The sequence below is a fragment of the Mercenaria mercenaria genome, chromosome 13 (genome assembly GCF_021730395.1).
Source record: "Mercenaria mercenaria strain notata chromosome 13, MADL_Memer_1, whole genome shotgun sequence".
Taxonomy (NCBI): Eukaryota; Metazoa; Mollusca; class Bivalvia; order Venerida; family Veneridae; genus Mercenaria; species Mercenaria mercenaria.
The window spans coordinates 19,429,989-19,452,369 of NC_069373.1; the positions used below are offsets into that span (position 1 = coordinate 19,429,989).

Sequence of the window (22,381 nt, forward strand, 5' to 3'; positions counted from 1 at the left end):
CGAAGCAAATGACTAGCTTCAGACATATAAAATGGAATTACGACTTATTTGAACTATATATTATAAATTAAATATTGATACTTGAGTATATACTTACTTAAAGAGTAAATTCTGGTACGAAAAATCCGCTGAAACCGGATTAATTTATTGGTGGGTGCTAGGGTATTTCTATATATACAGTCAAACCCGGCTGCAGAACCTCTCTTGGGGACTGAAAAATGCCGGTATTTGTGAAAACATATATTTTCTCAAGACAGGTGACGTGTGACCATAGTAAGCAGGTTATATTTTTTGGAGGCTGTCTACAGTACGGGTCCGACTGCATAAGGGAGTTCATCGGTTCTAAGTCAAAAGTGAATGTACCAAGTAATATAGCAAAAGCAAAACAAAATTATGTGGGATAAGGCCGTGACTTTATTGTAAATTTTCAAATGAAAATTATGGCATATTGTAAATATATAGCATGGTATATATGAAAATGATGAGAAAATATGAAAGACAAAGCTCCAGCTAAATGCCTGGAAGCAACATAGCAGCGCGAAGGTGCAGAAAACTATGAAAATAAGCGCAGAACATACCAGACCTAATAGGAAATTGTAGGTTCTAGTACTTCGCACTAATGAGAAACGAGGCAAAGAGGCTCCCAGAGATCTCTATGACATGAGATGATATATCAACAGAAATATTCTTCCTAGATAAAGTAAATGCGAAACGAAACATAACACCAAGATCAAAAATAAAATCTGATGTAAGTCAAGAAAGTCTTCAGCAAACAAACGCGCAAAAATATTAAAATATTGAAAAAATTGTTTCAATGTAATATATGAACAAACGGACCGTGCGAGGGAATGGTTATAGCAAACTATGCTACAATAATAATATAATCCATCCAAGCGATTGACTGAGCTAACCAGCAGACTGGAAACGTAAGAAAACAGGGGATTTACATGTCTGTTTCAACATACCCATGTGTTAGAGGTTTGTAGCAAAGTGATCCACAAATTATAAAATATGTACGGACCTACAGTACATATAACAATGCAACTTTCGACTGATCACTAATAATCGTATGGCCGATAAGTTGAACAACCCTGTTATATAAGACACAGTCAATCCATGGACCAGGTGAATGGCCGACCACATGGTACAAGGCCCCCTCTAACGGTTAAAGAGCGCCCGCCCAATAACACCAATAATAAGAGATGACCAACCGAGCGCGAGGTTGCAGATACGAGAAGGTCAACCTAGACAAGTGAGCTTTTATTTTGATACTGCCGTAGTATACAAGAATAAAATATTTTGTGGATCACTAAATATTGCTCACAACACGGACAAAAAATTTAAATAAAATTAGAATTGACTGGAGCCAAACATTTTAATAAAGAAGACTTTCTTTACTGTACCCCGAATAAAGATTACAATTTGTAAGCGCCATTTTAGTCACGACAATAAAATAATTCTAAATTGATGAAATCAGATCAATGCAAATAATGTATGTTTACTAATAAAATCAAGTTTATATACGCATACACCCCTTATTTCTTTCCTTTACTATATAACTAATACCAAACAAACAACTTAAACTGGTTTCAAAGATGGTGGTTAACTACTGTTCATATAGCAATCAATATCCCAATAACGCAATGCATCAATAGAACGCCTTCGAAATATATATAGACAGAAATATCATAATTCTTTCCAAATATGCATGTACTTAAGCAATCAATATGCCGAAAGAAACATAAAATATACCGGACTATTTATGAACATATGCAGTAAGACAGAATACAGAATGGACAATTCATATGTAATATGACAAATACTTGTCATGTTATCTTAATCTTTACGCATTATTATTATTATGATTATTATTTTTTGTTTTAATTTCATCCAAAAACTACCCAGAAAGACAGGTTAATCGTATGCTGCGAGCCGGCTGCCCCAACCCTAACTCTTTTCTATTTTTTATGTTATTTTTATATAAGAGGGGGGAGGTAGGGAGAATCCGAGGCTCTGACCAGCGAAAAGGCTCTCTCCACCCCCTGCTTTCCGAGTATTTACTATCATGAATGTTTCTAGTAGATAAAATAAATGTGCCAAACAGAACAAAAACAACACGAAAAACTGGGTAATGTTCATGAGCTGTCATCGAATTATAAATCGATGTACAAAACGATGTCCTACAAAAATATTTCAATTATGTTTGTTTTGTTTTTTTTACAGAATAAATGACATTAAGACCATCTCCTCATATTTCTGCAAATACAATGCCAGAATTTGGCGAACCTGCATGCTATCGCTTTGTGTAGTAAACCCGCACTAATTCATGATATCTTCATGCTTAAATTCAAACCAAATTTAACAAAAAACAACAAACAAAGTACCAAAACGAAAAAGATAGTAACATTCGGAATGTTAATAAATGAATACATGCAGTTAAAAATCAAGCCGGTTTCATTCAACCGTATTGTTCCATGATGATTAAATGTACCAACAGAAGCATACTAGCAAAATTGAGTTTATACACACACACTGTAAAGAGTTTGTTCTCTAATATACCATAGATTACAGAAGCGGCGTGACATGTTTGGTGCAGCAGTACATTTTGTGGCAGGGTTCAGCAGTATGATTCACCATTGTGACCCTGAAACAGATTAAACTTGACGGCAGAAATATGTTAAAAAACAACAAAGTTACTGTAATGGGAAGGGTGGGAGGGAATTTTTATAAACGATCTGTCCTCAACGGATTTCCGATAAAGAATGTACTTGTCACTGCACTAAATTTGCCCATGAAAATCCCGTGGGATTAAAACTTGTCAGACTAGTATTTGAACTGATACGACTATAAATACAAATACAGGTGCGGATTAGCAGTGAGGCGTTATGTTAGACAAGACGATAGCCACCAAAATTAAAACAATTTATTTCATAAGAGAACATAAATTTACCTATTGAAGTCTGTTTCATCGAATACATATGAACCATATTCGACTCCAAACATTCTGAAATATAATCAAGCATTCAGAAAATCAAACTTGGCTCGCCCATTACATAGACAGCAAACAAAATTAACATCTGAACTAAGAATTAAAGTCCCAACTTTAAAGACAAATTTAATATTCTTAAATTAGAACTTGTATCCAGGGAGCTGCAGTCATTGCTACGCAGCTCAGCGTACACAAATAAAAATGTTAAAATAAATATTCTGCATATACACTTATACACATCAATCTGATTAAAATCATCTCCTATTAATGCTACGCATTGGATCTGAGGGCAGACTATTGAGACTCACGTTCTTGCTTTCAACATTTTGAAAGTGAAAGTAGAAGTTTTAAAAAATCTATATTTAACCTGGGATTACAGTTTTTGATATGTGATTATCACGTACGGGTTTATAATTCTAATAAGAAAGCTTATAGAAACACATGAGAATTAGTTGTTTTCCTATTTTTCAATTCAAAACTGAAAAGCGTTTTTTTTAGGGGTACCGGAGACAAACTGCCTTAATTGTGAAGCATTATATAATTATATAACCATCGATAAGTACGTGTTCCTCTGGGGTGTATTGGTCAAGAACGCAGAAAAATATTTAATATGTAATGGTCAGTTTTTTCCCCAGTCAGTTCCCCGGGGAAGAAACTGACTGGTCAGTTCTTTCCCCCCTAGTCAATTTTTCCCCCCATTTGCAACTGGTTACTCTTGATCATTCTTATGGGGGGAAAGAACTAACTAGTCAATTCTTTCCCCCCTCGTCAATTTGCCTGGCTAGTCAAATATTTCCCCTGTCAGTGAATTGGAACTGGTTATTCTTGGTTATTCTTAACTAGCCAGTTTCTTTATTTCCGATAGTCGGTTTTCATTTAAATAATTTCATATAAAATAAGGAATATGTTTCATATTTTGTGTAAATTAAAGAAATGTATTTAAATGAACTTATTTTAACTTCTGTTATATTTTTTTAATTGATGGCCTTTTTCCTGTTTCAGTTTCTTCTAAGGTAAGGAAATTACTGACCTGTGGGGTGGGGAAATGAATTTGACCAGTCAGTTCTTTCCCCACTAGCCAGTACTTGACCTATCAGGAGGGAGAAAAAATTGACCAGTCAGTTCTTTCCCCCCTAGCCAGTACTTGCTCTGTCAGGTGGGGGAAGAAATTGACCGGTCAGTTCTTTTCCCCCTAGCCAGTACTTGACCTGTTGGGTAGGAAGAAGAAATTAAGCGGTCAGTTCTTTACCCCCTAGCCACTACTTTACCTGTCGGGTGGGGAAATGAAATTGACCAGTCAGTTCTTATCCCTAGCCAGTACTTGCTCTGTTAGGTGGGGGAAGAAATTGACCGGTCAATTGTCTCCCCCCTAGCCAGTACTTGCTCTGTTAGGTGGGGGAAGAAATTGACTGATCAGTTGTTTCCCCCCTACCCAGTACTTGACCTGTCAGATGGAGAGAAGAAATTGACCGGTCAGTTCTTTCCCCCCCATCATATACTTGACCTGTCAGGTGTGGGAAGAAATTGACCAGTCAATCCTTTCCCGTCCTAAGCCAGTACTTGCTTTGTTAGGTGGGGGGGGGGGAAGAAATTGACTGGTCAGTTCTTTCTCCACTAGCCAGTACTTGACCTGTCAGGTGGGGGAAGAAATTGACCGTCAGTTCTTTCCCCACCAGAATATACTTGACTATCAGGTGTGGGAAGAAACTGACCAGTCAGTTCTTTCCCCCTAGCCAATTTCTTCCCCCACCTGATTGTCAAGTATGTGCTAGGGGGGAAAGAACTGACCGTTTAATTTCTTATCCCCACCTGAATGGTCAAGTACTGGCTAGCGGGAAAGAACTGACTGGTCAATTTCTTCCCCCACCTAACAGAGCAAGTACTGGCTAGGGGGGAAAGAACTGACCAGTCAATTTTTTCTCCCCACCCGACAGGTCAGGTACTGGCTAGTGGGGAAAGAACTGACCGGTCAATTTATTCTCCCCACAAAACAAAATCTCATATTCTTATGTTCATAATGTGACGAAACTTTTATTCTTAAGAAAAATATTTTAACCAAAACCTGAGTCCAGTCCCTTTTAGCCAAACGCTTGTTGAAACGAGTCGTCTAAATGATTCAAATAAAAGTAGATTGGTGGAAATAAAAATAGCAATATTGGAAATCCGATTATACAGAAAGATGAAATTGAATGATCTAACTTTTAGGAAATCGAGAACTTTAGTCAGATTGGTATACACATATACACATATGCTAAAAGGGTATGTAGTAATAATCGTTCACATACCACTCATCGTAAATCGTAATTCTTATCGAGGACGAACTTATAGGATCATAATACCTTTATTTGAAATGCGGTTGCTACAATTTCCGTTAAGAATACAAAAAATATAAATTTGTTGTTAAATTGTATTTTCGATTATTGTCTTCTCTAATATTTGTCAAAGGTTTGAATATCAAAACAAAAGTACAAGGTTTCATTGAAGTTATGGCTCTAACTGTAAAAGTTCATGTACAGTATTAAAATAGCTCTTTCCTAACCATGAAATTATGCATAACATCTATTTTTACAGCTGTTTCATCTGTTTTTAACATAAAATTTAAAGCTTTATGAATGTTTAATATTTATAATTAAACGTCCAGATGGATACAATTCCTGCCATATACAGTTTGTTTTGAATATTATATATAGCACATATTTATAAGTCTTACGTTCTTATGTGTGTCAGCAATTCATTTTTTCCACAATTTTTAGTCCCTGAAAATTAAAGAAAACCAATATTACACCGAACACAGAAAACAAGCGTATTTCTACAAAATGACTGTCAGCAACTGGCAGGTACGGTACCAGGATCTATCCCAATGCTTGTCTCTGTTAAAGATGTCCAATGCCCGTCTTTCACCAACATATTTCCTCAAACATTTACTTTAAATGTAGAAAGAAAACTCATTTAACGAATTAAACTTTACTAAATATATAAATTGTGTATGTAGAGCTACATTCATAGTTAAATGTCATACAGTAGTATTTGTTTGCTAAACCACTTCCAGTTTTTTAGTGTTAATACACATGTAGTAGTACAAATACACTGCGGATAACTAAATAGAGTTATGGAACCTGAGCAATGCATATCAGATCATATAATAATAATAAATGAACAAGAACGTGATGCTTCAATCCATTTCCACAAGTGGTTATTGAGATTATACCAGTTTACATCCCAAAACTTAATATCTAAAGAAAAGTAGTGTACAAAGTGGTATAACTTGAATGTAAAGCAAAATACCATTAGTTGGTACTGAGATACCAACTTACATATTACACTGACCAAAAGAGAACTTATGCAATGCATGTGAACATGGTTGAGGAATTTCAATGGTTTTCGTTAGTGGGTACTGCTCCGTCTGCTTTCATACAAAATAAAACGAAAAATTACCAAATCGAAAAAGGTCATACCTTTGTCAAATTGCCAGTATAATCATTTGACCTAAGAATTGCATGCCAGATAATCTTTAACAGTATACAAGTGTGCGAAATTTCAATCCATTTCAATCGGTGGGATACCAGCGTCCATTTAATGGAACCTGTGCATCGCATATTAGATCCTCACAATGAACAAGTGTGTGAAGTTTCAATTAATTCCCACAAGTGATTAGTGTCATACCAGTGATATACAAAAACTTAACGAAATTGGGAAGCTAACGCAGACACCAATGCCGACGTCGACAAACATTTTCGTTAGGTTTAACGTCACACCGGCAAAAGCATAGGTCATTTGGCGACTTCCGAACGTTTGAGGGAAGAGCAAGACCCCAAATGAAGTGCATTATTTTATTACGGGCCGGCACCTGGGTAGAACATTCGACCGTTTCCCAACTAGATGGCTTCCTCGCATGAAGAATTCAACAGTCCTAGCGAGGCTTGAACCTACATCGGTGAGGAGCAAGTGATTTGAAGTCAGAGATGTTAACCACTCGGCGACGGATATCCACTGCCGACAAACAGGTGAGTGCAATAGCTCTACTTATTCTTTGAATAGTTGTGCTAAAATGACATGTATCTAGAAACGTGCCCCCTTAAAGTACATGTACAGGTTTGTCTAAAAATGTTACTACATATCGATTTGTCTCATAATTTTTCGCATTCCACTATGACGCCTAAATCAGGATCACGCTGAAGCGTATACACTACTTAAGAAATAATTTATAGCAAAACAGTGTTTTAACACTTATTATACTCGGGCGTAATAGTATACTTATTATACGTCGGGCGTAATAATTTCACGAGGGAACAACCCGAGTGAAATCATTTCGCACGAAGTATAGTATATTCCCCGTACCGCCTCTTATAAGATATAAATCTTTCTGTACGTGTGTAGTCATGCTGAAAACCTCGATGAACGTACATTAATTTCCATTCTAACACGACCCGATTTGTTTCCTATATAAAACTAAGAAGGCTGAAAACTGTGTATTATTATTCAACAGTTCATTTTTCTGACGTCCCAATTATTACGTCATATCATTAGACGACATAACGGCGCGCTGGAAAAGAAATCAACTGAAATCGGGCAAATATTTGATGGATATCGTCAAGGACGTACATAATGATCCTTGATAATGTGTTAGAATCTGAGTAATATATCTCAAACAGCGTTTTGCTCGTGAATAAAATCATTGTTTGTTATTTAGATGCGTATTATTATATAACTCGGTATGCGCCCTGGTGATATAATTCCTTCGCATCTAAACTCCGAACAATGTTTTTATTCAACGACACATCACTGTTGGGAATATATTATTTCTTAAATAAACCCCCCTCTGTACGGCTACAAAGTCCTCCATTTAGCTTAAATAAGGAGAAGGAATTCCCATGGATTGAAGGGTCGTGGGTACGATCCCCGGGCGAGGTTTCTGTCCATTTGTCCTGCACCTCAGTTTCATGTGGAATAGTTGGTAGTATCTTTCAGAAAACAGGTTAATAATGGTACAAAATCCAAGTACACTGGTTAAGTTAACTGCCCGCGTTATATAACTGAAGTACTGCTGAAAACACACGGCGTTATACCAAAACCACAGCGGAGCTATGAACCGTTTTCATTAGCATTTAGTTCTGAACATTTTTTTTATATAATTATATAAAGAACATTTGCGACAAGGGATATCATAGTCTGACTTTTATTGGGCTGTTGATAATAAACTACACGGTGTATGGCAATTTTCCTATCGTATTTTGTTAAATATGTAAACTTCTAAAAGGTTTTATTGAAAGAGCTTCTGACCCTATTACTTTGCGACATACTACATGCTTGACGTTCAGCCCTTTTACAGTTCCTGTTTTGAATTTGTTTTTCGGGACAGGTTTGGATATTGATAGGATAGGCATTTCTTGGACTGAGCTGCATAAATATACGCTTTCTGGCCCTAAATGGCGTTTCTCTTGATATTGTGACTTCTGATAAGTCACTGTGTACATCGAGTGCTTTAGGTGCTTTACACTGTCATTGTCCGATGTGACATTTGGTGCATCACTCCCAGGTGCATCGCGTAGGTCCTTCTTTTACTTATTGAACTTTGTTTACCTATTTCTAAAACTGTACATCAATTATTTACACATTCATACATACATTGCTTAAGGGTTTCATATATTGGAGGCTGCGTTCGTTGTCCTTGTTTAAGATGTACATGCTCTAAACAGTTTATGAACGAGATTTTACCAACCTTAATACCAGGTAAACAAATGCATCATTGTTGTCATTGCAACATATCTAATTCAAACATCGCCCGTTAGAGTTCAAAAAAGCAAATATTTATGAAATGAAAGTATATTATTAGATAAGAGGTATGTATTAACATAAATTTTGTTGATACAATTTCGTGCTAACGTAATTGAAAAGAAAGATGCGTGTATTTTGTAAATAGTAGCCGGTGCTTTAAGGAAAGTTTGAAAAATAATATAAAATTGTTTCTACCCGTTAGAAGAATCTCAATTTCCTTTGTGTTATATCTCATTTTCACTGCTTGTTTGACCATTAAATTTATCTGCTGAGATCTCTCGAAGTCTATGATAAAGTCACTGTTAGAGGGAAGCTCATTCTTCGTAAACATCCTATCTATTTTAATACACTTGTAAATACAATGTTTGTGTACATCCTGAAAAACAATTTGCGAATAATGCAGCTTTATGAAAGATAAGTGAGATGGAAGTAACACCGGTATTGTATATTTTGTGGTATCCATGACATTGCATGTGTTCCTAGTAAAAGCATAAAGCATACATAAAAATAGTACAAGTAATAGCATTTTTCATGGGCACAAGGGGTAGTGCATTGTTCAAAATCACAATAAAATTTATGAACATATAAACTGGAGTCTGTTACAATTGGTAAGAACGTTTTACACAAATAAGCAACAACATTAATATTAATTTGAAATCTAAATTATCTTTCAATACACGTACACTTTTGTTCAGAGCCAATATAGGAATATAGGTAATATGTGCCACAAGAAGTTGCCATAATTGTAAGATATAAGCACCCTCCAGGCAAATGTCTACAGCACAAACGGTACACTAAGATGAATAGCGTATTTTCTTATAAATGTTAGCTAAACGGTACTCCAATCTCAAATTGTTTTTTTTTTTTTTCATACAAAAGTTATTTGAAATTAGATCTAGCCATTTTACGTAAGTCTACAGCACAAATGATGAAAAATTTGTATTTTCTTGTAAGTGTTTATTAATATTGCAGCACAAACGGACCTCCAAGAAGGATTGCATATTTCCTTATACATGGTAGTTCACATTACAGCACAAGCGATACTCTAAGATGAATTGCGTATTTTCTCATACGACAGACAGACAGACAGAATATTTTATTGACGTAAACTGTACAGTTTTTTGTCATGAATACAATATATACACATACATCAAAATATTTTCATGTGATTTTATACAAATAACAAAAAGCGTAAGCATTTTTGAATGAAATAATTGAATTTACATGTAACATAGTTGTTATGGAGGATGAGTCTTATACATTTAACAACTATACGTGTTAGCTTACATTACAGCATAAACGGTAATCAAAGATTAATTGAGTATTTTCCTACCTTATATATATTTAAATAAGACGTGATACTAGATACATCCTTGTTACTTTATAAGACTGATAACTGCAAGTTCTCTTAATTAAGTGTAGACAAAGTAATGACATCTGAGGGCTTCTACGTACATGCATGTATATATTTCATAAATGTATATCTATACTGAATAATGTGATAAATGAAACTTGAGATTCAATATCCGCTATGCAATATGGGAGGTCATTAAAACAACATAACAGTACTACTGATTATTTAAGTTAAAAAACTCTTACTATCTTGATAATCGATTATTCGAAGAATAGGTTGTGGTTTTGTATTTATCTCATTTTGTATGTAAGCTAGTTTGTCGGTAGCCAAAGAAACTTCACACAATTTTCACTGTGATGATCTAACGTGCACTTGTGTAAGCTCCATAACTCTATTTAAATTCCCACAAAAGGTATCTCCTTCATTTCAACTTAGAATGTTTTTAGTATAATCTGTTTTTACATCGATCATCAAAAGGGGAGAATGTCCTGGGACTGAAAATTATACAATACATGCTTATATCTATGTTTTCTTTGTTTTAACTTGTTTAAGTGATAAAATTTCAGTTGATGAGGGTTGATGTACCCTACAGCTCTTGGTTTTACAAACGGTACATCTTTCTTAAAATGCAGTACACGAAATCATATGAGCCGTGCCATGAGAAAACCAACATAGTGGCTTTGCGACCAGCATGGATCCATGCTGTTCGCTAACAGTTTCTCCAATTCCAACAGGCTTTAAAAGCGAACAGCATGGAGCCTGACCAGACTGCGCGGATGCGCAGGCTGGTCTGGATCCATGCTGGTCGCACACCCACTATGTTGGTTTTCTCATGGCACGGCTCATATTATTACAAAGTTACTAAAATAGCCTATTATTCCAACCATTGATGAAAATACATACAATGATACCATTAAACATAAAAAGGAAAACATTGCAATTTCTAACAGTTATCAACGTTTTAATATACTAGTATGTGGATTTTGCTGTAATATTTGTTGTTTGTCTAGACATACAAATAAACGAAGATAGGACGATCTTCAAAATTAGAACTAGGAGAGTCAATTTTTAACTCCAGAAGGATGGATTCCAAAGTCTCAAAGAGAGAGAGAGAGAGAGAGAGGGAGAGAGAGAGATTCCTATTTAAAATCCTCAGGAATATGGTTTGATCTTATTTTTCTGCTTTAACCACATCCCATTTTGTCACAATATAATAACATTGATTATGAAACTGTATTTGTAACTTGAACATAAAAACAAGATGTTTCTACTTTCAAATCCACCATATATTCACAAATCACTAAAATGTTAAACGTTTTACAACATCTTAGATAAGGAACAATAACTGAAGCTATTGACCAGATGGGTTTTGCTATAAAACACATTTGTGGCAATAACAATATTTCTTTTAAGATATCTTAAACATAAAAAAGATCTTACTTTCTCTACTGATGATCTAGAACGCTGTATAAAACAGTTGAAATTCTAACATAAATACTCCTCAAAAGCGGTAAACATGTAAATCACGAATATGTACAATGTACCTTTCTAAACATACAGAACAAGACGTAAGATACAAAAGAGAAGAAAAATGATGATCATGTCTACTATTCAATATTTTTATTAAATTATTAAAAATAATTAGTTTTAACTTTAATGGCGAAATCAGACCTATGCTTAAACAAAATAAAAACAACATATAAAATTTAAATCAGATATAATGCAATATCAAATTCTATCTCGGACGCACTTGCCTTGTTTCCATAGACATTGTTAAAATTGTCTGTTAGTATGTGGCTTCATCAATACATTTCATACATACTCGTGTTTTAAGTACAATGACATTTGTTGTTTCAAAAACAATTAAAACTAATGTTTTATAAAAATATCGCAGCTCAACATAACAATCGTGGTTCAAACTAAATTTGGCAAGAACATTAGGCAACTGAAATATCATATAAGTAAGTTGTCATAACACGTAATGTAATGTATAAGTTATACAGCAAAGCACCTGCTAAGATGCCCAGTTTTAATTTGTTCTCCTTATCAACTCATGGAACTTGGTTTCTTTTACAAGTTACACTACTAGTTTTAAAACATGCCGCCAATCCAGTCATGCGGAACTTTCTCATAACTCTTCATTATCACATCTGTAACAGCTTCCGTCACAAGCGAGTCATCTTTCGTATCTGCCATGCATACATCGCGTGTATACATTTCCCTGCCCGTCTTGTTTAAAACTTTAAATTTGCTCTGAATATAAGAAACTGCTTCTTCAAGCGTGTCTGTACCTGGACATTGTCAAGAATTTATATGGTTAGTTATGGTTATACTTCTTCTTGTTTCACACCCATTGATGATTATTTGATATTAGTTCTTCTATGTATAATACTCTCACGTTGTATTTCTCCCGTACTTGTACTCTTCTAGCTGGTTCTTTGTGATCATGGAGTCATATTATTATCATAGAATACCGCTTAAGCCGGTGCTAAGGGGCTTGAACGGTGTTACACATTTCATTACCTCTCATTTACAGACTCATTCAAGCCGTGCCTGATATTACTTTGCTTTGTTCTATGCTTCTTATAGATTTTATTGAAATAGTGATCTTTCAGTAAAATATGTTTCAAACAAAAATAAATTTGTCTATAACCACGACTTTAGAAGACATTTTTATGAAAACTGTTTTTGCCTACACATAAATATAACTGAATATTAAAGGCATCAATATAGCAAAGTATGAATAGCACTTACCACAATATTCAGGAAAATAACTATTTAATGCTATGGTCCTTATTTTTTCTTCAAACGTATCTGTTTTGCTAAAAAATAGGATCAAACATTTGTCTTCGAAATACTTGTTGTTGCAGACAGTTCCATATAGTTCCATACTTTCTGTCAGAATATTCTGAAACAACATGATAGTCGTCCAATGAGCCGCGCCTTTAGAAAACCAATTTCAGTTTCATTAATTGCAATAGGCTTTTAAAGCGAACAACATGGATCCATGCTGGTTGCAAATGCACTATGTTGGTTTTCTCATGGTGCGGTTCCAATAACCAATCTTGCCGTCAGAAACATAGATATAGTTTATTATGTAAAACATTAGCTGACAATTGTTTTCGACTCTATCCATTGATATTGAGAATACGTAAACAATATTTCATCACACATTTTTCAGAGAAGGAATAAAAATTTGACAATGAAACATAGCTCGCCATTTCATTTTTCTTCTAAGTGTTAAATGCATTGGTCACTGCTACGGAACTAATATTGGTAAGAGGTAAACTGTGGTTAAAACAATTCAAACTAGAGCTATCACTAAAGGTGATGAATGTACCCCCCGCATGCACTGACACAGTACATTGCAATTTGACACAAACAAGACTGCATAATTATGTGGACTGTGTGTATATAGACTGTATGTATACAGTATAGTAACAAACAAAGTCCCATAACTATGCAGAATATTTATCTAAAAGAATGTAACATGCACCATGCACAACTAGGGTTGGTACTGATCACTTGTGTGGAGTTTCATTAAATTGTGTGCAAGGGTTTGGTAGATTAGGCACGCACAAGATTGCATATGCAGACTATGTACATAGTATGTTAACAAGATACAAAGTCCCATAATTCTGCAATTTTTGTCGCTGAAAGAACCTAACATGCCCCATGCACAACCACTGTTGTTACTGATCACTTGTGTGAAGTTTCATTAAATTGTGTCAAGGGGATGAGGAGAGATGGTGCGCACAAGATTGTGTCTATATATACCGTATAGTAAAAAAATTAACAAAGTCCCATAACTCTGCAAATTTTTTTTCTGAAAGACCCTAACATGCCCCATGCACAACTACTGTTGGTACTGATCACTTGTGTGAAGTTTCATTAAATTGTGTCAAGGGGATGAGGAGAGATGGTGCGCACAAGATTGTGTCTATGTATATAGTATAGTAACAAAAAAAAAACAAAGTCCCATAACTCTGCAAATTGTTTTTCTAAAAGAACCTAACATGCCCCATGCACAACTACTGTTGGTACTGATTACTTGTGTGAAGTTTCATTAAATTCTGTCAAGGGGATAAGGAGAGATGGTGCGCACAAGATTGCGTCTACGGACAGACGGACAGACAGACAGACGGACGGACAGACAGACAGACAGACAACCTGAAACCAGTAAACCCCCCCCCCTTACAACTTTGTTGTCGGGGGGTACAAAAACATAAAATAAAGAAAACTTACTTTTCCATCTAATGTTTACTATATGAAAGGGCTTTCGATCTTACACCAAAACAAACAATCACTATCTATAATATATTTGCGCTGGTGGTATTTTTTTCCCTGCCGAAGCAATGAAATACTTGATAGTTTGTATTAGTATCCATTTAACATAAGTGACGGCTCGGCGAGACCATAAAGCTATATGTTAAGTGTATTATGTATCAAAATTTGCTATTTGATGTAATCGCAACGTACTAACCTTTGGTGGGTCATTATCATTGAACTGGTCATAGATACTTATATCAACAATAAATATTATTGCCATTACACTCTCAAAGTAGTGAAGCAGCCTCCGATTCCTTGGCATTTCACCTGTCCAGCTGATTACCCTACATTTGAATACAAATATGATCGTAGTACTAGTATAGATGATTTTTAACATATGCTCAATTTTAAATATTGTTTTCACTTATCCACGGCTACTAAACGCTAGCGCCACCACCAAATTGTGGTGATAAGGAAAAGAGCTATCAACATTTCCGTGGTGCAGCTATCGCCCGTTTCTACTTGTAAGCACGTGAGTAAAATTTATATTTTATCTTATATTTTTATTGATAGAACTTTTTTCGAAAATCTGAGAATGTAGTTCCGTGTAACAACACTTTTACTACAGGTTGGCCGTAATTTCATGAAAATAATATGCATATTGTGGTGTCAGGAGCTTTTCTCTCGAATCTGACAGTGGCACATTTTCATATCGGCCAGTATTCGAACACCATTCCGATGAACAGACACACTGTAAGAACAAAACTGCGCATGCAAATGGTGTAAAAATGATAAATAATTATACACGCACACACCATGATTAATAGAATTAGAGTCAGAAGAAATATACCAGGATTTTTGAAAGTGGTGGCGCTATAACCCTAGTGGTACCGCTATACAGTAGTGGTGACGCTGTTACGGCATTCAATAATACGAACTGCTGATGCATCCGGACCAAAACAAACACCAATATTCTCTAATTGATAATTTTCTTGCAAGGAATTATGTTATTAATGAAAGAAAAACACGATCATAGTTTATTTACCTTTTATGAAACATTCTCTATCCAAACAAAATAAGAACAAAATACTCACAGACCCTTGGGACTCTTGTAGTAAATATTTTCCTTTGTTTAAAGTGTTAATGTAGAATTATTTCTAACCTTTAAATATTATACTTAAATACAACGAAAGTGTACTTTAAATTCAGGTCAAGAAAAATAGTAGCAATACATTTATTTCAAACAAAGATTTGTGTCCAGGAAATAAGTTGAAGATAGTGTAGAATTTATTTTTTATATTAAGATTCTGAAAGTTACTTCCCTTTGTTTTTATACGTCGTTTGCATGTCATTGTAAACAAAAGACCTTATTTTCACAATTCTTTCTGAAAAGGGAGTACAGTACATTTTCAATTCCATTCGATTAAATATGATTAATCAATAGAGCTTAGATGTACAATCTGAATCCATATACATGTAGATTATTTTGCGATCATGTAGAGGTTACTACATGTAGTTTGTTGAGTGACGTAAATTGGGTATAGTGTGGGATAGGTTGATAACATCGATTATTGTAAAAATTTCCGTGGCTTGCAGACAGACATTTTCATATATCAAAATTGAATATAATAAGCCACTAATCATATACAACAGCGCCACCACTACTGTATAGCGCCACCACTTGAGTGATAGCGCCACCCCTTTCTAAAATAGTCGTGTTTCAACTTTTTACTGTGTTTTTCGTAATTCTTTGGTGTATGGGAATAAATGAAATTCATTTCTACACCATTTGCATGCGCAGGTATATTCTTACAGTGTGTCTATTTATTGGAATGGTTTTCGAATACTGGAGAAAAGCTCCTGATACCACAATTTGCATATCATTTTAATGAAATTACAGTCAACCTGTAGTAAAAGTGTTATTACACGGAACTACATTCTCCGATTTTCGAAAAAAGTTCTATCAATAAAAATATAAGATAAAATATAAATTTTACCCACGTGTTTACAAGTAGAAACGGGCGATAGCTGCACCACGGAAATGTCGACAGCTCTTTTCCTTATCACCACAACTTGGTGGTGGCGCTAGCGTTTAGTAGCCGTGTTATCTTTAAGATAACAAATAATGACGAAAACAGAACTTTTCTTCCCGTATTACACAAACAATTTTTGGTAATTTGCATATAATCATCCAAGGCGGAGCCTCCGTGGCCGAGTGGTTGAAGTTTCAGACTTTGAATAACTTGCCCCTCATCGATCTGGGTTCGAGCCTCGCTCAGGACATTGAATTCTTCAGTGGGGGGAAACCATCCATCTGGCTTACGGAATGTCGGTAGTTCTACCCAGGTACCCGCCCTTGATGAAGTAATGCACGGAGGGGCACCTGGCCTCTTCATCCACATTCAAAAGCTGGAAAGTCACCATATGACCTATAATTGTGTCGGAGTAACGTTAAACCCAACAAAAACAAATCATAGGTAACTAAAACGTATCACTTCAAATAAAAGATATCTGTAACATGCTTTTTTTTGCATATTCTAGGAAAATGGATTACTTCAAGCAAATGCTATTTTGCAAATTTACGACAACTTACTACCTGCAAATATAAGACGTTGGAAAATATATAAGCAGCTGCGTTCGTTGAATGTGGCTGCTCCCGTTGGACTTTTGTCCGCATTTACTTTTGCTCTGTTAGTTGAATATACAATGACTTACTTAAATTGTATATCACTGAATGAAAACTGCGCTTTAACTGTACTATTGAAGTCTGATTCGTTGTGAACGTCTGAACCATCTTCGACTCCAAACATTCTAAAAGCAGGTTGATACAATACTTTGAGGTTATTAGACATTTTTGTTTAATATATCAGACATGGTAACAGTGTTATATTTAACATGCAATGTATTAGGTTTGTTAAATTTTTCTTACTTAAAAATCAACCTGGGGAAATAAAATTGGACTCTCAATTAAAAATTTGAACGTTTCTACACAAAGCAAAGTTATAGTAACAACAAAACTCTAGAAGCAATGGGCAAAGCAAAGCAACATGAGCTTGCTTTCAATTTCTTCAAAAGTTAGTCATAACAGGAATGCGAATAGGGAGGGGGCGGGGGAGGGAATAAGAGATGGGCCATAAAGATTGGGGGCGTTAAATACCATCAGCATACTAAATATCGTACAAAACGGTTCGTCCAGAAAGTGAAAATTTATTTCCGACTTAACATTTGCACATTATGCTCTTTTTGCTCGGCTTGGAAGTATGACAACGTTTCAATAATGAAAACTTTGGAGAATATCTTTCAGAAGAGAAATTATACAAACTGACTTTAATATCTTGATCTTGAAGGTATACCGGTATTTGTATATCAAAACTCATTATTCACTATTACATGTAGTATCACTTCCATGACTTAAAACAAATTCGCTAAAAGCTAAATAACACAGGGCTGGTAAAAATATAATTGTTCATGGATTTAATAGACGATAAAAAAAAACGCCCAGGAGGATATTAATCTAACTTCTGTCTGACATAAATTTCTATAAATGTTACAAATAATGCGTTTTCACAAGTCTTACGTTCTTATGTGTTTCAGCAATGTACTTTTCCCGCTGTATTTAGTCCCTGAAAAAAAGAATAACAAAAGTACACGTACAAAAACAAACAATTGTTTCTCTAAAACATGTTTCTGAGGTAGTACGTAATGTTTTCAGATGCTATAAAAATAAGCAAATGCTTTCATCATTCCCGTTACCCTTCATTATTAAAGGTCGTGTAGTTACAAGTCAAAATGTTCTAAACAGGTTTCAGTCACAAAATCAATATCATGTAAGTTGATATTTTAGGAATATAATATATATAGTACAATATAAGCTATTTGTTTTCACTTAGGGACTTACGTAGACTTAACGCTGAAGAAAGCGTTTTGAATACTGTAAGAGTGATAATCTTGGTGGAAAAAAACTGCATATAAATCCACGAATACTCTTGCTAACATATGAAAGTACTCTAACTAAATGAGGAACATACTCTTGGAAAATGGCTCCCGTTAAGTTACATGTATTAAATTTTCACTTTCACACATCTTAAGTGCAAAAGTTTATCATATCAATTTAATATACATTTTAGATATTAATACCTTATACTAAAAAATAATAAGGTTTGTGGAAATAAGAATTAAAAACTTATAAAAGTCTCTATCGAAAAATGATTTGTTAATTATTCAAAAGGTGTTTTGGATTTTGATTTAAGTATTATTAAATTTGATATTTTCCTCTTGATTTATATAATGTTTTCGGTACTGCGTTTTAAGGGTTATATCTAAATGTCTCTTCAACAGGCGTACCGATCCCGATCCTAGCTTAATGTGTAGGAAAATCTATGGATTGCCGAGTCGTGAGCTCGGCCACAAGGCGAGGCTTATGATTCTCCGTGATGATTTATCAGAAGACATTGTGTCTGCAATGAAGCGTCCCCAGCTTTAGATTTATATTGAGAAAGTGACAGTAACTATCTTAGAACAGGTAGTACTGGTACTGAATCCAGGTACATTTGTTAGATTAAGTACCCGCCGTTTTGTTACTGAAATACTGTTGAAAAACGACACTAAATGAAAATAACGTTATTATATGCTAAGTAAATGGAAAAAGATATATCGTTATTCAGCTTTGATTTTGATGCTATTCTGTAATTATCAAAATACTTTTGCGACAAGGGATAGCACAACCTGACTTTATTAGAATGCTGTTAATAATTTACAAATTTTTCTATTGCTTCTAGTAAAATTATAAAAGGTTATGACCCGACTCCTTTGCGAAACACAACATGTTTTGTGTTCAACTATTTTACAGTTTTTCCGGACGGGTCGATATTTACCCCAACACCTTGCCAATTTGGTTGTGTGTAGCTCACTGCAGACTTGGTGCGGTCTTCTGCGCATGCCCGGAAGTAATTATCTAATGTCGCGTACGGCAAAAATTCACAAATTATTGTATGTTCGCATGCATTTAATGTACAAACTGTATAATATACTGACTAAAGGTTAGGGTAATTATCGCCATGGTTACAAAATATACCCATTTAAAGTACTACTAGTTCAAATTGCTTCAATCCGACATATACTGGAGTCCGTTATTTATACCAGCGCTCAAACTCTGCATTGAGTCACAGCTGTTTCTAATCCCGTACCGTACAATCGTAAACTATAGGTTTTGTTTAAAAAAAGGGACGGAAACTTTCATCGTTCTATGCCATCAAAATGCTTCAGAAACACCTTAAAATCCCCTTATCAAGAAATCTGGCGTTTGAAAATTTTATATATATATTTCTAAGTCATTTGCTCAAACACTGAAAGAGTATTTCTTACCAACCTGCGTTGTATAAATGCCCGCCACACCCCACCTCGTTGTAATTTGATTTAAGCGAAATTTAACATGGTAACCTATCAATTTTCTTTTTGTTTTAGATAAGGTATACATAACCAAAGGTATGTGCATAGTTTGATTAAATTCTATTATGTGAAACTCGATAAAATAGCAGAAGTACCAATTTAAAACTGACAAAAATATGCAAAAATAGCCCTTGGGTCTGCTGAACAAGTATTCTTTTCTTTACAAAATCATGTTCTTTTGATTTCCCTGAGCATGTTTCAAATAGATATATTGTTTCCCGTTATAAAAATGCTTAGATAATCAAATTTATGTTGATTATTGTACTTTACTGAGAGATATTTTAGGATTTCAGAAATTTTGAAAAATGTTTAAAATAGCACCATATCTAGGGGCAAATTAAATTGAAACAAAGCTGATGACCTAGTATTTTTATTTCATTTTTCAATACATCATAACATGATCTTTAAATACAAAACATTTCATCAAAATCTATTATTGAGAAAAAAATTACGAAACTGTAGTGAGCGTCCTTAATTGATTAAATCCACCGGGCGAGGGAAATGGAGTTTATGATAACTGGTTCTTAGAATTAGCTTTATTGATATATGTCTTCTTGGATTCTGTAAAGTCATCTAGCTAATGCGTGAATGGTTCTCTAGAGCTGTATTTTTGTAAATGGGCATTTTTGTGTTTTACATATCGTGCCTTTTGTTGTCATTGCGCATTGATGTGTGTAAGAGATTCATACAAAGGGGATTACTTTTATGTACACGGTCCTGGTAACATTGTATGGACTGGGTGTGACATTTGGTGGGCAATTTACCGATTTAAACTCCCCGGCGCCCCACTATATTTCTTCAATTTGGTTGTACTTTGGCAATGTAATTTCAGATTTTACATATAAGCATAAATACACTGCGTGAGGATAACAGTTTTGAGAGGCTGCCTTCTGGAAATGTGGCCGTTTATGTCAGTTCTTTGTCCTTGTGTTATACGCATTGCTCCTTTTGTGAAGGGACATTTTGCAAAACGAGGTTTTACTATATCCTAGTAGTTATGGTAAAAGTCACTACAGTACAAAATACAACAGGTTTGAAAATGTAGAATCGTCTCTGTTCAATTCAAATGTTAGCGCTAAAATGAATTAAAATATTAATGAAATAAAAGTTTATATTTTTTTCCTAAAATAAATAAATTTTGTTATACGGTATTGTCCATGGAAAAATTCACTGTTATACTATAAGCAAGCTGCATGCGTTTTGGAATCAGTATTAGAAAAGTCTCTCATATATTTAGAAATAATTTTACGTAAACAAGAATTTACCTATTATCAGAATCTCAAGTTCCTTTTTGTTATTTTTCCTTTCAGCTTCTTGTTTGATCATCTGATCTATCCACTGAGATCTTTCAAACGTTGTGTCTGAACTGCAAATACAACCCATTTCAGAAGGTATGTTTAAAAGAGCCAAACACCGTTAGCTAAATTTTATCAATCATCCTATCTGCCTCCGTATAAATACAATATCTGTGTACATCTAGATACCATTTGCGAATAACGCAGCTTTTTGAAAGATCATTACGGCCAGTATATGTTTCCGTAGAATGCATATTGTTGTTATATCCGTTACATGTCTTTGTCCACAGTAAACAAAGCAGATAGTATTAACATAAATGATCAAGTTCGACACTTCTTTTTTTTAAATATAAACACAGCCATTTCTCAACAATAAGAACAACAGTGAATATTCTTTTGACAACTAAATTATTAGCTTTCAAAAACCAAATAACAGGTGACACGTGCCACATGTACTGACCAATATCAGAAACAAATATGTCTGCAGCACAGCACGTACTCCAAACTGAAATTGGTTATTTTCTTATACATTTAAACTTAGAAAAATCCATGTTACTTTATAAAATCGACAACTATAAGTTTAGTCAAGTGTAGGCAAAGTAATGCCATCCGGAGGTTTTACACACATGAATGTATATTATAATACTACTTATATTGGAAAACATGATCGATAAACCTTAAGGTGCAAAGTTCACTATTTACAAAGTTGGAGGTCAAAACAATTAAAAAATAACAGGACTATTTGTGTATAAAAATTATTAATTTTTTCTTGTTAAAGAATTAAAACTTGGTGTTGAACAGCTTTTCCACTGCTATATTTAAAATATATATGCAATAAATACAGAAAATACAGTTTCACCAGTAATGATTAAATTCAATTGACATATAGAACTGAAAAGGCAACTTTACTTCATAAATTTGTTTTGAACATCCAATTGACTGATAAATATCCCAAAAAGTCACTGCCAGAACACTTTTGAATCTAAAACAGAATCAATATTCTGCTTTGGTATCTTATAAATTTAATATCACAAAGATGTGCACTGTTTCGAGTATAGTAAGGTCTTCGACCTTGTACAATTTAAAGAGCTCTCCTGGTGGCAGCTAACTTACATAATGTCATCAAGGTGGTATCCATTATAAGTAACCATGTTCTTTATTATAAACATGTTCATCTCCAATAATTAATACATGATGTATATTTACATATTATATCTGATTTATATAGTAGTAAACTGTTTACATTAAAAT

The 22,381-nt window shown here is 34.5% G+C and overlaps 1 protein-coding gene across 2 annotated transcripts; it reads right to left on the reverse strand.

Moving 5' to 3' along the window:
* Window positions 1-1,068: 1,068 nt before the first annotated feature.
* LOC123529604 (guanine nucleotide-binding protein G(i) subunit alpha-2-like) lies at window positions 1,069-22,005 on the reverse strand. 2 transcript variants are annotated; one of them, XM_045309997.2, is made up of 7 exons: window positions 21,101-22,005; window positions 17,965-18,010; window positions 17,103-17,198; window positions 14,602-14,731; window positions 12,873-13,026; window positions 5,700-5,745; window positions 1,069-3,004 (listed from the first exon to the last, which is right to left on the reverse strand). In XM_045309997.2, the coding sequence occupies exons 1-7, from the start codon at window positions 21,216-21,218 to the stop codon at window positions 2,947-2,949; spliced, it is 648 nt and encodes a 215-aa protein (XP_045165932.2). In that variant the 5' UTR covers window positions 21,219-22,005; the 3' UTR covers window positions 1,069-2,946. The 2 variants fall into 2 exon arrangements, with proteins under 2 accessions (XP_045165932.2, XP_045165931.2); XM_045309996.2 differs by lacking the exons at window positions 1,069-3,004; window positions 5,700-5,745 and adding an exon at window positions 9,195-12,409 and having other exon boundaries at window positions 21,101-21,768.
* Between the last annotated feature and the right edge of the window lie 376 nt (window positions 22,006-22,381).